This window comes from Squalius cephalus, assembly GCF_949319135.1.
Source record: "Squalius cephalus genome assembly, chromosome: 19".
In the NCBI taxonomy this organism is placed as follows: domain Eukaryota; kingdom Metazoa; phylum Chordata; class Actinopteri; order Cypriniformes; family Leuciscidae; genus Squalius; species Squalius cephalus.
The window spans coordinates 31165894-31182094 of NC_137140.1; the positions used below are offsets into that span (position 1 = coordinate 31165894).

The 16201-nt window shown below is 35.6% G+C and overlaps 1 protein-coding gene across 4 annotated transcripts in view; it reads left to right on the forward strand.

The window, feature by feature from the left end:
* Positions 1 to 16201, forward strand: part of LOC307147017 (cadherin-18) — a 168556-nt gene that overhangs the window by 78751 nt on the left and 73604 nt on the right. For all 4 annotated transcript variants that reach the window (XM_079851463.1, XM_079851462.1, XM_079851461.1 and 1 more), the window contains one exon: positions 2059 to 2737. In XM_079851463.1, coding sequence (XP_079707589.1) covers positions 2489 to 2737 — 249 coding nt within the window. In that variant the 5' untranslated portion in view covers positions 2059 to 2488. The remainder of the gene's footprint in view (positions 1 to 2058; positions 2738 to 16201) is intronic.

Genomic DNA, 16201 nt, shown 5'->3' on the forward strand with positions numbered 1-16201 from the left:
GTTTATATCAGCTGTGGAGAATTTGGTCTCTCTCCATTCGGTTTAGAATTGTACTTGTTTGCCTGTTATGTACAAACATACACTTTAAAGACAACATTATTGGCATCTGTGGTTACATGAAGAACCTAACATCCATAGAACATTTCCATTCCACAAAAGGTTCTTTATAGTGTATAAACTTTCTTCTGATTAATAAAGTGCTTTTTGGGAACCATCAATGGTTCTTCTATGCACTGTAAAAAATGTCTAACCCTCCCAAATCAAAAATTTCAAGTGACCGATAACATCTAATTTTTTCACTTGGCCCAAGTGAAATTCTGTCAGTTATAAAATTAAATTCACAGATTTTCACTTGGGCCAATTGAAATTTACAGAATTTCACTTGGGCCAATTTAAAAATTTAGATGTTATCGGTCACTTGAAATTTTTGATTTGGGAGGGTTAGAAATTATTTACAGTGTGGCATTGTTGCAAATCTTTAAAACTGTAGGGACTTTTTTTCATGCATCATTGACATGCACCGTTCTAATTTAAATCAGATTTCCAGTATTCCCTGCTGCAAACGGTCATTTGCAGACGACCTTAATATCAGTAGTTGTGTTAGCATAAACATATTTTTAGTCAAGTCGGAATTACTTTGTGGTAATTGACTAATGCAGAATCCTCTAGATTTCTCACATTTAATTATATTTTATTATATTCCTGACCTTTTAAACCTTGATGAGAGTGCTGTTAGTGCATAGAAAGGGATTAGCATTTCTGCATTCATTAAACTAAATATGCCATTCGCAACTCCACTATGATCTCTCACATTTTATGATTAAATGTTTGTCTTCTGTTTATTACCAAAGCATGACTAAAGTGGCTTATGCTTGCCTGGTTTAGCAACTCCTTATATCACCAAGAACACTCGAAAATTTGTATTTCAGGTTACCCAAGTGCAATCTTTCTGAGAGGTAATCAGTTTACATTAGATATGCTTTTACATCTTCATATTAACTTATCTATATTCTGATAATATAGGATGAGAAACTATATTTGACTGCATTGTGAACATGTGTTCTGTCTGCATTGCAGTCACTGCATAAGACTGAATCCAAAAGTACTATATTATGCCAAGCCTTGTTAAACAGCAAAATATTGATTATAACTTGGAGTTAATTAGTGATGGACTTACTGTGCCAAGCATCTGTTGTTTTGGTTCTCTGTAAGGAAATTTCATAAATTACGTCTTTTAATGGAATTTTTCACCCCAAAATGAAAAATCTGTCTTCATTTACTCACCCTCATGTTGGTCCGACTCTGTTATTGAGAAATCTTTCATAAAAGATGAAATGGGATGAAAGAATGTCCAAGTGGATGCTGAGAGTTAATGATGACAAACTGTTCATTTTTGGGGAAACTTTCCTTTACCATCAGTGTAAATTGCCATTTTACTTGTGTGGAAGAACATATTCGGTAAAACTTTACTTTACAGTGTCCTTGTTACATATGTTACATGCACTTACATATGTTATTTAATATCACTCAGAACTTAAATGTATAATTACACTGTAACAAGGACACCTTAAAATAAAGTAACCACATTTCCAATGTGAAACATATTGGGTGGCATAATGGAGCCACATTGAACCTAAGTTTTCTGAAAATATGACTAAATAGCTAATTGAATATTGGTTAACATTATCAAGGGGAAGCAATTACTTTGCGACTGCTAAAAATTATGTTATATTTATTATGAATGTGTGTAGCATGAATGAATTTCGGACATTCGCCATGTCATTATCGTGACCTACTGGCATCAGTTGCGTAGCTTCACTGTCATTCATAAATCCTCTCCCGTGGGATCATGGGATGCTAAAGTGCCCATCGTATGCGCACTTCAGAATCTCGCCGGATGAAGTAGGTCAGCCGGGTACTTTTTGCCTTCTCTTTTATGAGTACTGTGAATTCAGATACTGTACTCATAATTAAATGTCTTTTGAGATGTTCCTTTTCTTGTGGTATCATGCAACATTATGAAATATTAAAATTGCTTTTTCATCTCATCTTTCACAGGAGATCCAACATGGCCACTGCTGTCATCTTACAAGTTTGTTGCATCCTGGCTTGAACGCGCCTGCGTTCTTCCTCGAGTGCTCTAGAGTGCATGATGTAAATGCATTTCGACTGCCTTTCGAAGATGAACGACTGAAATATGAACCTCATTAAAGCTTTCTGGACCTCCGGTCCGACGTCTGATTAAATCAAGCCCCTCAAACGACCATCAGAGGGGGGGAATAAGGAGTAGAGGTGGTGGAGCTGGTTGGTGGTGGTGGAGGACGAGGAGGTGGAGGAGGAGGGGGGGTTTGGAAACCATCTATACCCTTTGGAATATACCATTTGTGGAATATCACTGTGTATTTGGAATATTGCAGAACTTTGGGAGTTTCGCTGTAGTTTTTGGAATCATTTCGGAATATTAGGAATTTCGCTCCTGTTCGCAGTCATGAAGGTGAACCCGAGCTTTTGTTTGTGTCCTGTACTTTTGTGCCTGTGTTTTCTGGAGAGGGGTTATGAGGCGAGCCATTTCACCCCAGCCAAAGTCATTTCCAGGAGCCACAATGCAACTCGCAACCACAACCAGACTAAGGACGGGGAAACAGAGGTCCACCATCGGCCCAAGCGGGGATGGATATGGAACCAATTCTTTGTCTTAGAGGAACACATTGGTCCAGATGCTCAATATGTAGGAAAGGTAAGCATATTTCCTCTGGAAATTTTTCAATTCTCTTATTTTGTAATTGTTACAACCCACATAACTTTATATAACACAGCATGTAACATCAAAGTTTTTGATTCCTACCTTTGATTCCTACCATCCCTGCTGGATATATATATACTTGGTCTTAGCTAGAATAAGTTCATCTACCTTATTTATTTATTTTGTTTTTATTTTAAAGGAATTAATCAGAGAGAAGAGAATTTGTTCAGTTTGCTGTCCTGTTATGTTTTTAATATATGATAGTCTTTATGTTACGTCACAGCCATGAATAATGATTTGCTGCTTGCTATTGGACCAAAATTTAGAGTGCAATATGAAGAAAAAAACACACAAAAAAAAAACCTAAACCAAGCCTAAGCTGGTTTAGCAGGCAAGTTTTAGAGGGGTTTTGGCCACTTCTTCAGATGGTCAGGCTGGGAGACCAGCATGACCACTTTAAACCAGCTAAGACCAGCAGGACAGCTTTTTCTTTTTCTTCAGCGGAGTCTTTGATTTGTTATCCTGGAAGGGAAGGACTTTAATGAGTATATCTGCTAAAAGGTATTTTGGTTACTTCAGGAGTACACTAGCATATACTCTAGATGACCTCAAATCTAATAAACAAGGCAAAAAGACTCTATTTTGATTTGAACCAGCCTAAGGTGGTTTGGTGGTCTTAGCTGAATTGAGGTGGTTAGTTGTCCTAGCCTTGACAGCTGTGCTGAGCTGTCTATAACCCCTGTAGAACCACATAGGACACCAAATAGACCAGCCTGACCATTTTGGCGGCCTTTAAGACCAGCAGATACATTGTTCTTGTTGTTATTGGTGTCATTTTTAGCAGGGATATAAACAGCAGTCTAAGATAATGTTGAAACATTTTAGACCCTCATGAACAACATCAATTTGTAAATCAAGCAAGTGACCTTTTGCTCTTTTTCTGACCTTATTCCATCACTTGTCTGTACCCGCTGGCCTTGATCGATAACATCTTTGCATGGAGTTAGCTTAGTACAGCAAAACAGCAGCTCAGAACTGCAGCTTGACTTATTGGTTTGTGTTTGAGATTTGACAGCCTTCATCATTTTAGCTAGAAGTCATGCCGTTTCGCCTGTGTTTGCCTCATGGGCTTGTCGATCTTGTGAAACATGAATTTTGTGCTTGTGCCAAATAGCAAATAGGGCCATGAATCTATTAGCATTAGCAAGTCAGTCTGGAATGAGCGTGGAAACTTTTGCAGTGACCACATTTGAGTGTATTTTACTAGATGAATGGTATAAGCTATTTTATTTAATTATTTTACTTTCATACTTGGGGATCTTTAGGTGGATGATGCGGATAAGGATGCCTTCCTCTTAAGATGACAAAATGTAGTTTTCATTGTAAGTGAAACACTAATACAGACCAGTGCTTTTTATATTTATGTGTAATTTTTACTAACATTTCCATCCAGAATGTCATTGAATTATTAGACTTGGAAAATATTGGAAACACTGTATTTACTGTCCACATATATTTCAGTATTTTCATAAATTGGCCATGATTGTTTTTCTTTTCTTTTTTTTCTAACAATTTAAAATAAAATTAGGAAACTTGTCCTGCAGTGTATATACACTTTATCTGATTGGGGTCTATTTTCTACATTTCTACATTACTTATACTACTTATATTATTTTACATTGTATTATTGTTTTATACAAAACTATTAAAAATTAGTGAAAAAGTAAAGAGAAAAAACGACTGAGAGGTATTAAAGCTACACGCTTCTTTTTTTTTTTTTTTTTTTTATAATTTTTTTTATTTGCTTTTTAACTTACATAACAAAGACAGCATAATATAACAACACAAACTTTGACAAAAACATTAACTTATTCACATACATATAATCAAATAGAAAGAAAAACAGATCAATATATAACTTACAACACCAACAATAAAAAATAAAAAAAAAAAACAAAAAAAAAAACATTACGGCCTCCTAGTACAAGATACATCCGACACTACTTTCTTTACATATCCTCAAATATATCATCAGATATATCCACATTGTTTTCCTTTTCTAAGAAACCCATAAAGGGTTTCCAAGCATCTTCAAAATCCTTATATCTGCCTTTGATAATATATGTTATTTTTTCTAATGACATAGTCATTGCCATCTCCTTTAGCCATCTCCCTATACTTGGTGCCTCCATCTTTTTCCAATGGAGCGCTATAAGACGCTTGGCTTGTAAAATACACATATAGATAAAAATATATTCTCTTCTTCTCAATGTAAGATTACTAGGATATAAATTTAATATAAAACATTTGGGTTCAAGAGAAGCTACACGCTTCTTGATAAATTGAGAATCACGATTTTTTGTTTAAAAAAGAGATCACAATTCTTCCACGATTCTGAACAGACAACTAAAAAAAGCATGCAATTTACTAAAGGTTATAAACAAAGTTAATTGCTGCAGTCTATTTAAAATGTTTATTTAATCTGACTGAAAAAAAAAAACGGGTTGAATGAATGGTTCAATGACTCACTCATAAACACTTCACTTGTTTCATAGCAAGATGAATCATAGTTTTGAACGACTCTCTTGAATGAATGATTCAATGACAAACACATGTTTAAAAGTAATTTGTCGCCACCTACTGGTGGAATGATGTAATCAATACAACCTTTATTTGGAGTACCATGTTACTTTCAAAAGGTGATTTACTCTATTTTGATCTCTATCGTAGATATCAGTGTTTATATTCGAACTATAAACTTTTATCCCATAACTTTTACTTCAGTGATCATATGAGTATTAGTAACACAGAAATAACAATACTGTGTGTTCCATGCATATACATGACAACTGCTCTCTCTGGCTCAGCGGCAGCACCAATGCATATCTGAATGTTCACTGTGATCGTACTCGTTAAAGGTTTAATATACAAAACGGAATCATTGTCATTTAGGAATGAGATCACGTGGGTGTTTGAATCGAGATCACAATCTTTTAACGGTTAATCGTGCAGCTCTACAAAATATATACCTTCCTTTATACAAATACAGTATATGCATTTTATTTTGGAATCTATTTGTCACCTATGAACAGATATTCGGTATCGCCAAACCTATTCACATAACAGAAGAAGCTCGATGAAAGACACACTGCCACTGTCCTTGAGCTCCCAGTACTCAAAAACTGCATTACGCATCGTAAATTGATTCAATAAACGTTGTTTAATGGGTACTGTGAGACTGTTAGCAGGGGGCAAAGCTCCATCCCAGTGTCCTCCTTTTATTCTCTTTGTGTATCGTCTCTCTCTCTCTTTCTGAAGCGGAGATTGATTCCGCAGGCCATGTCCATGTGCTTTACGTCTCTCTACTGAAGTGTTGTACAATGAGGCCGTAGGAAGCTGGATAAGTTGTCTGTGTAGCGTTTGGTTTCTCTTATCTTCAGAAATATGTAAATGTGTGGCGGTTGATCAGTATTCAGGGTACTCAAGCATAGGGTAATGCAGGGGAAAGAGAGACAGACGTGCAGACAGAGAAAGACAGAAAAAGAGACAGACATTATTACTTGCTGCCTTCAAATCATGTTGTAATGATTGTATTTATGAGGTGAGCGGTCAGGAAAGACATCAATACATTTGAAATGAGCGTGTTTATGATAACTGGAGAAAGATATCCATTAGCATTCACATGCTCGCAGTTGCCCGGCTAGCACAGGAAGTATGCGATTTGAAATCTGCCAAAAAAAAAAAATATATATATATATTTTTTTTTTTTTTCTAGTAAGCTTTTAGTTACAGTATGTACATTAAATTGAAATAACTTTCAAACAGCTTTCTTATTGGTTGTAACTGCTAAAACATCTACTGTAATATAATTAAATATTTGCAATTAATGTGTTGCTTTAAAAAAAATGTCATTTACAAATTGAATTTACATTCAATTATTAAATCAAGTTGTTTTTTATTGTAAGTTGTATTTGTGATGGTTGGCTATATATTTACAGTAGTTTGTACACAGTTTTTGTATGTACCCATTGCTGGTGAATAATAGTGATAACATGGCATAAAATACTTCTTATTTAGCTGGTTTATGAGGTGACACTTATTTGCCATCATTTTCTGTGAATAATTTATAAGAAGCATAAAATACATATAAAGCATAAATTAGTCCCAAAACCATCCAAGCAAAATTAGAATGCAAATCTCAGCATAATTCTGACTTCTGAGCTCATAAGTACAAACTTCCCAGGAGGACTTGAAGGCAGCAATGAAAAATTGCCTCTGTGAGAGAAAATCCAGAGGTACAAAAATGCATTTTTATGACAATGAAATGAGGAAAAAAACGGTTTATATATTTACATCTTCATGTTTTAACTTTAAGCATGACAGGGAAATTGAATGCATAAGATAGTGATTTGTGCCTTTCTGAGCTTTTATATTGAGTAAAACTATATTTTGTCTGCTCAGACTGATAAAATGACAATATTAGTGTGGTGTTTAAATGCTTGAGTGAACTTTAAAGAGGCCATGCCCTTTTTCAAAGTCTTGATTTTCTTGAATGGTCAAAAACACATTATTTTTCACATATTTTACATTGTTGCAGCACCTCTCTTCCCAGTCTCTATGAAGCCCCTCCTTACAAAAAGCATAATGTGCTGTGATTGATTGGCTAGACCAGTGTGTTGTGATTGGTCAACCCCTCTGAGCGTGTTTTGGATATGTCACGCCCCTTACAATGACTGAGTCTCAACTAGGGCTGCTCAATTAATCGCAATGAAACCACACATGATTTGGCAAAGGCTGCGATTATTTGATGCACAGTTTGTCATTGCAGCACGGCTGATCGGTAGTAAACGCTTCTCCATCTAGAGGGCGCTCTCACGCAGACACGCCAAATATGCCCCGCAGCAGAAGTAGATATAAGTAGTATATGTGCGTACATCATTCCAGGAAATCCCTATTGCTTCAGCTGAATAAACAGAAGATTGAAACGCTTTGATTAAACATGACTAATAAACACACGACTGCCATATTCTGTGTAAGAAGCCACATCGTCTCACAGAAGGATGCTCAACTGTCGTTATGAAGTGAGTTTAGAGTAAAAGCATGTTATTAAATGTTGTCTTTTGTTGGACAAGAGGTTCATAAATGGTTCTCATGTTTGGAAAGCTATTAAACGAGTGTTGCTTTTTCAAATGCACGTTATAGTGACTCAAACTCGTAGTGCTTTCAGATGGAGCAGCGTTTACAGAGCCATATATCAATGACAAGCTGCGCATAAAAAATAATCACAGCCTTTGCGATTTCAAAATCGCGATAAGCCAACTCGATTTAAGTGCGATTACATGGAAATTGCGATTAATCATGCAGCCCTAGTTTCAACACACTACTAACACAACTCAACCATGCCATGCCCCTCTTTTGCGCATGCCTTGAGGGATATTGTTACAGGTTCATATTCCTGGAAGAAAACTCAAGACTACGATGGAGGCGTTTCAGGGAATTCAGGAGGCGTTTCAGGGAATTCAGAATTCATTACAGATTTGAGCAAAACTTTTGCGATTTTTTTCTAAATATCGACAAAAAACTATTGCGAAATGACGGCGTTTCCATAAACCGATGTTATGCGACTAAAACTTCTCTCGCAATAAGTAAAATCATTCCAAAAACCATGGCAATGGACGTTGGTAGGTTTATGTACTATATCCCAGCCACTGCACCAGCCATTATTATGAATCGAAGGAGATTTATGTGTGTTTTCAAAGCATTAATGGTAAGGAACGACCCTTATTATACTTGTGAGCGGCACATATGAGGTGTTTCTGGGTGTTTTTCCCTCATTTCTGCTTCGAGGTCTTGATTGTGGCATTTATTTGAGGTTTAGAATCCATTATTCCTGTAATTCTTTTGTCTTTTATGAATTTAATAAAGAACTCTGTCTCGTATTCTGTCCAAACACACCGCGTCGTCCACGTCAGGTGACCTGTAAATGCGCAAAAACTGTTTCCATTCCATATGCGAGCGTAAAAACTTTTTTGCGATAAATGTACGTTTTTGCGCAATTGACGTGTTTCCATTGGGCGTATTTTCAATTCGCAATTTTGCAATTTGCGCAATTTGTAGGATAATGGAAACACGGCTAGTGACACTGATATAGAGAATAACTCATTTTGGAGTGGCTTTGTGCTTTGTACCTTTGCACATTACACACTAAAGAAAGTAAAAAATGTTGAAAAGTATAATAGGTCCTCTTTAAAGCCACATACAGAATTAGACTTTATTTTAGTGTGGCCTGACAATAGCCGCGTTTCCATTACCCTTCAAATTGCGCAAATTGAAATTGCGAATTGAAAATGCGCTCAATGGAAACACGTCAATTTCGCAAAAACTCGCTTTTATCGCAAAAAACTTTTTACGCTCGCATGAGGTGGTTTTTCAGGCAATTCGAAAAAGAAATATTTCGCAAAACTGCAATGGAAACAGTTTTTGCGCATTTACAGGTCACCTGACTTAGAAGGCGCGGTGTGTTTGGACAGAATACGAGACGGAGTTCTTTATTTAATTCATAAAAGACAAAAGAATGACAGAAATACTGGATTCTAAACATCAAAGAAATGCCACAATCAAGACCTCGGAGCAGAAATGAGTGAGAAAAACCCAGAAACACTTCATATGTGCCGCTCACAGACACAGTATAAGGTCTTTCCTTGCCATTAATGCTTGGATAACACGCCTACGTTTCCTTCCATTAATAATAATAACGTCTAGTGCGGTACGTGGCTGTGATATATATATAAACTTACCAACGTCCGTTGCCATGATTTTTGGAATGACTTATCGCGAGAGGAAAAAATGACGTTTTAGTCGCATAACATCGGTTAATGGAAACGCCGTCATTTCGCAATAGTTTTTTATCGATATTTAGAAAAAATCGCAAAAGTTTTGCGCGAATCTTTAATGGAAACGTGGCTATTGTAACTGGAGTGCTACATGGCTATTAAGCAGATAGTATTAATTTAAAATTGCATTACTTCAAAGTAGAGCTTTATCAGGTTGCTAATTGCATGAAACAATAATTACTTTTTGTCTTCCTTTATTAGCATATCCGCACGACTGCTTCTGAAGAGCTCTGATTGGTTAGTTCACTACGGCAGGTAGAGACCCCCAAGCCCTCTGGCCACCGCTGTGCTTCGTGCTCAAACAGTTTACAAAAATTGAACAAGGTTTACAGCGTCAACAGAATATGCTAATCCGCAACGATAAAATGCCATTAAGAGCAAGCTGTTATGAGGGATTTAATTTGACATGCGCATGCAAAAGGCAAGGTCCCAAGATCGTTAGTGCGGCTAACTCCCTCATATTTAATTACCGCCTCTATCACAGGGGCTGGTAAAATATGGCCATGATGCGAAATGACCCTTAATTAGATCGGCAAAGACTCTAGACAATTAATCCTACAGCCCCTCCGTTTGTGTGTGTGTGAGTGCATGTGTTTATTTTGAGTCTTTGCTTAATTAAAACTTGCAGACGCTTGCAATAGAGCAGGAAAGGTTCCCGTGAGGGATGACAAACTGATATGATAGACCCTGCCTTCCTACTGCTCTTTATTTTCTTGCATTCATGTGGTTGAGTGCCTCACTGGTTGCATCCTCAAAGATGGATAAAAGGGACAGGAAAAGCTGTTTCGCCAAAAGACTTGCTGTCTAAAGAGACGCTGTCTTTAGGGGTCGAAGTACCATATGATTAGAGTAATCAACTCATCAGTGTTCCATGAAGCAATTTTGTAATGAATGTACCATGGATAAACAACTCATTACAGTTGAATTACCAGAATTTATGTAGCTGATGCCAAAACCAGTGCATTTTCATAATTTTCAACACCATTTTCCGATAGTACAGTGAAATTAAATATGAATTCTCACAATTGTGACTATTTCTAGTAGTTGTGAGTCATGACTTTAATCTCACAGATGTGACTATTTCTCATAACATGGACGTTATACTGTATCTCACATTGAGACTGTCGCTGCATCAGAAACCGCATACTCTCTTGAGTAGATACTTATTTTGAAGAAGTTATTACTTTGCAAATGCTAAAAAGCACATATATGAATGTGTGTAGTATGACTGTAATCTGGACGTACTACATTTGCCATGTTGTCATTGTCATGTGACCTACCGGCATCAGTGGAGTCGCTTCTCTGTCATTCACAAATCCACTCGCATTGGCTCATGGAATAGTAAAGTGTCCATCGTATGCACACTTCAGAATCTCATCAGAAGTATAGGTCATCCGAGGACTTTTTGCCTACTCTTCATGAGTCACATATTGTTTTTTGCCTACTACTGTATATAGGAGGACAGTATGCAGTTCCGGATGCAGCTTGTGTTTCTATTTTTACATTTATTTTGCAATCATTTTTTTTTTTTTTTTTTTTTTATGGCTGAAAAGGGATTCCATAAATATATGATACATATAAAACATAATTTAAAAAAATTATAGATAAATATTAATATATTAATTCTGGATGTTGTATATTGATAAATATAATGTAAAAAATATTAATGTGTATGTATACCAATATGAATTTCAATGTTGACATTAAATATTTGTATATTAAATATTTTATATAGTTAATATAAATTATTTAATTATTTCAATGTGAATTAAATACATTTATTAGTGACTTTATATCTCACAATGTGACTATTTCTTAATTTGTAATATTTCAAAATTACCTTTTAATTTTTACATCTGAGGCAGAAACAGGATTTCATCATGAATATATGCTACACGTAATATAAAAAAAACATTATATTTATATAATTTAAATATATAAATTAATATGTACGTTAATTTATAAACTATTATGAATATTAAATACAAATATTCATATTGACATTAAATGTTAATTATTTATTATTTTAATAATTATGTAAATAAATGCATATAAATATAAAGTACATTTATTTAAATCAATTTAAATAAATGATATCTGTTGTACTTGGTATTCATTTAATGTGCTGCATCCAGGTACCACATTTAGTCAGTATGCTGTGAATAGACTGGTATTGTTTGTTTTTTTTCATTAGTTTTTTAGAAGAAAAAAAATATATATTTTTTTAACTTAAAGTATTAAGTACAGGTACTTTTGACTCCTTTAACTTAACCAATTATGAGTCAGAAAACACAGCATGTACCATCTAATAACACAAAGACTGTCTTTCAAGGTCCTTGACTGAGGTAGTAACTCATCCTCGACATTGGGAGACTGTTATTTCTCATGCTCCGTGAGAAATAACATGCTATATGTAACATATATGATATATAATGTTTGTGCAGGTGATGGAATATTCAAGGCGGTGCAGCTTTATATATTGTCAGACCTTGAAAGGGAAACGGTGCAGTTCTGGCTCCTGTCAGGCAGCCTCTCTTCTTAAAGAAGGGTCCTTGAAAAACTTCAAGCTTGGTCTATGTTACACTCATACATTACTCAAGAGGAAGAGGAGACAGAGAGACTCAGACAATCCTGTGATCCTCTCTTTAGCCGTACAAACAAAAATCCCTCTCATAATCTTGCATTTTTAATCTTGTGATTCTTTAGTAGGCACCAAAATGTTAAACTGGATTAGTGTCTTGAGAGATCATCTAATTCTGGAGTGTCTGGAGTAAAGTTTAGAGTAAGTCAGTCATGCAGTAACTCAACTCAGAGCTCTACATGCATATTTGTATAGTATGCAAATGTGTCCATATTGTATGCAAATTCAGTTGGTTTATTGTGAAAAGACTGATTGTTACGTAACGTGGTGTAGTGAAAAGCACGATGAAGACGGAGAACAGGAATAAACAGAATTTACTACAAAACTCGGAGAACACTCACTTTAACAGTATAACATAGACGCTAACATTAACGAGAACACAGGGACTAAGGCCCCGTTTACACGTACATGGTTATTTTGAAAAAACGGAGACATTTCCCTTCGGTTGTGCCCCTCGTTTACACGCAAACGGAGAATTCGCCTCTGAAAACGATTCTTTCTAAAAACTGCGGCCAGAGTGGAGATTTTGGAAAACTCTGTTTGCACGTTTGCATGTAAACTGAGAAAAACTGAGTTTTAGGCAGTCGACGTCACAGTAATTGACAGAACTTGCACTGCGTCAAAGGTGCGACCTATATTTTCGGGCTTGAGCTTCTCGTTACACTGCCACCTACAGGTTTGGCATGCTCTTGACGGCATATACACGGTTGTAAACGAACACTTTTCTGAAAACGGAGAGGGTGAAATGTCCGTTTATGAAAATAACCGGCCACGTGTAAACGTAACCTTAATACATGTAGCAAACAAAGGAGCTTAATCAGATCATGAAAAGGACACAGGTGAAATAAATGACTAATCAAACATACTGGGGAAAACTGGTCACAGGACTAAACCAAAAACATTATGAAGGGGGGAACACAGAACATACATGTTACATTGATATAGTTGTTGTTGTTGTTTTTAATTATTTATTGATTTTTAGATACTGGTACTTTTGACTCCTTTAACTTGACCTATGTATATAGATATGCTGACCACATACTTTTTGAGTGACAATGCATTTATTTTTTCCCTGATTGTAGGGAAAACTGGAGTTGCTCCTACTCCCACTATTTTAGAACGATTTTGCAGTCTGAGACAAATTTTCTGTTTGGACAAAATCTGCAGTCTTATCTATTTCATACACAGCATTTTTAAGCTTTCCCTTAACAATGATCTTTTATCAAAATACTCTGAGGAATGAGTAGAAAACTCACTTATGTCTCTTCTCACTTATGTCCAGCCTCAACTGACTCCAGACTGTAAGTCTTGCTGCAAAACATTTACGTAAAGTTGTTTCTTTTTAGTTCTGGAGAGGCTCACACTAAAGTTGTGTTTTTTGGGTCCATGTGGATCTTACAATCTCCCATATTAACATTTAATATTACACTTACTCCTTAATTATACATTTATATCCAAAATTGGCTTACAAGAAAGTGCATATTGAAAACTATTGAAGTGTCCTGAAATAAGTGAAGCAGATAGCTGAAGAAGGATGGGAAATATTTTTCTTTCCCCTCTGATGACTGACTTTTAGCCTCTGTAGGGTTTTTACAAGGTTTATATAAATGGTTTGAGTATATTTCAACATAATGTGCCCAAAAAACCCTCCATCCTCAAGTGTGTCTGTTCTGCTCTGTCAGCGTTACAGGTCTTGACATATTCTGATACAAAAGGTGTTTGAATGTTTTATTCATATGGTTATATATGGATGGTCCCTTGGCAGAATCAAGGAACCGTTTCCACTTTGAGTAGCGCAGGGTGGGGAAACTAAAGTGTTCAAGGCTAAACTTTAGCCTTCTCTTATGAATTTTTATTTAAAGTGCAAATGCTTGCCACGTACGTAAATGTTCATTACAGTTTGAGATATCATTTTAAGTCAAATAAAATGCATACACGCCCACACACACATGTCGTGGCCGCATTACCACCTCGGGTGTGCATTATTTTTCTAATAATTCAACCACCGGTGGTCAATTATTCTGCTTATACTACGGTTACCACACCTCAAAACAATGTTCAGATGATGTATTTCAAGACATTTGTCAGGTTGTTGTCCTTAAAACGCTATTATGTGTGGGACTAATTTCTTACGCATCTCATCCCAAGCCTCCGTTCCTAATTCCAAAACTTCATTTTAGAGCTAGTAACTGAGACATCAGTAACTGATAGCAGACTAATGCAGTTATTAGAGAGAGAGAGAGAGAGAGAGAGAGAGAGAGAGAGAGAGAGAGAGAGAGAGAGAGAGAGAGATTAAGCATGTGTGAATTGCCTACACTCAACAGTGTTCGACACCAGCATCTACTAATAGTGAAACTACGTTTATCTGCACCTTACTTGTAAGAAACGTCATGAGCTTTTAAGTTGCTAAACTATTTTACTTTTTTGTCATTTTTATCCTATTGTTTACTATGTTTATTTGCTCGGTCAGTGTCGTTGTAGGTTTTGGTTCTTTTACTGTTGTAGGCAGAAAAGACATTGGCAAATGTCATTTGGCGAAGTGATATGGAACTGTAATGCGGTCAAGACTTGCCTGGAACTACTTTAGCAGTGCGTTTCCCTCGCACGTTCGTCAACCAATCAGAATCAAGCATTCAACAGCCCTGTGATGTGTATGTGTATATATATATATATATATATATTAATTAGTGCTGCACGATTAATCGTATCGCAATCGCGATGTCAAGCCTATGCGATTATATGATGCAAAATGCTGAAAAAAAAATGATTTTATGAAATAAATAAATGCAGAGAAAAATCGTGAAGCAAAGAGGACGTTGACACTGACAGACAAGGGAGAGCTGGTTACTTTTGATATGAAACTTATTCTCAGCTCTCAGATTCTGTCCATTTTTTAATGAAATTCAAACAATAGCATTTTTGGCGTTGTGGCGGTTGACGTGTCAGATTGTGGTCGTGAACCGAACATCTCTTACTCTTTACTAGTTAATAAACACGAATGAACAATAGGTATGTTGCAAGATATAGTACAACTTACCGAAATGTTTATGCCTCATACATAATATCGATCAATCAGTGTTTTTCAACCGCGGAAAGAGGTCAATAAAACAGCTGGAGAACAATATGTCACATAACGTTACATTTACCTCAGGAAAGCCATTTGATAGCATGTTAGTTGGCTAGACAAATTTTAGAGAGGAGTATTTTGCTAAATATGTGCACTATATTAAATATGTATTATATTTTTACTTATATCAGTACAATATTGTAACGTTATTATAGCCTAGTAAAAACCACATTTAATTTGAGTTGTTATTTTTAACCTTTAATAATAATACCAGCAGACAGGGCTTTATGTATGTTTACAGCATTAGGTGAGATATTTTTTTTCTTGAGAAAAATGAGCATGTATCTACTGTACGTAATATTTATCCAATCAATAATCGATATTGAATCAAGATCGGAATCAAATCACAAGATTTTAATTGAAATCATGAAATTTGTGTCAAGCAATAATAAAAACAGTAGCCTACTAGTCATTGTACCATGTAAACATTGTAACATGTTGTCACTAAACTTTGACAAAATTCTGTCACAATACACATAAATGTCTCTGTTTGTCTGGACAGAATGTTTAAAATATCTTATTTTCATGAGCATACTTGTTCTTATTTATTGTTCTATTTATGTTATACTATTGTTCTATTGAGACAACAAGTTTGCAGTAATGCAAAGATGTCATTATTTCATTTTGTAAAATAAAAAAATATTATTTTAATTTGAAAACACTGTGCATTTAGTTGTCGTTGCTAGTTTGAGTTGAGAAATACACATTTCAGCATTATCACTAATCTGTGTGTGCATTTCCCTTGAGAACCTTGACTCATGAAACCATTTGTTTATTATATTGCATATCGCAATCAC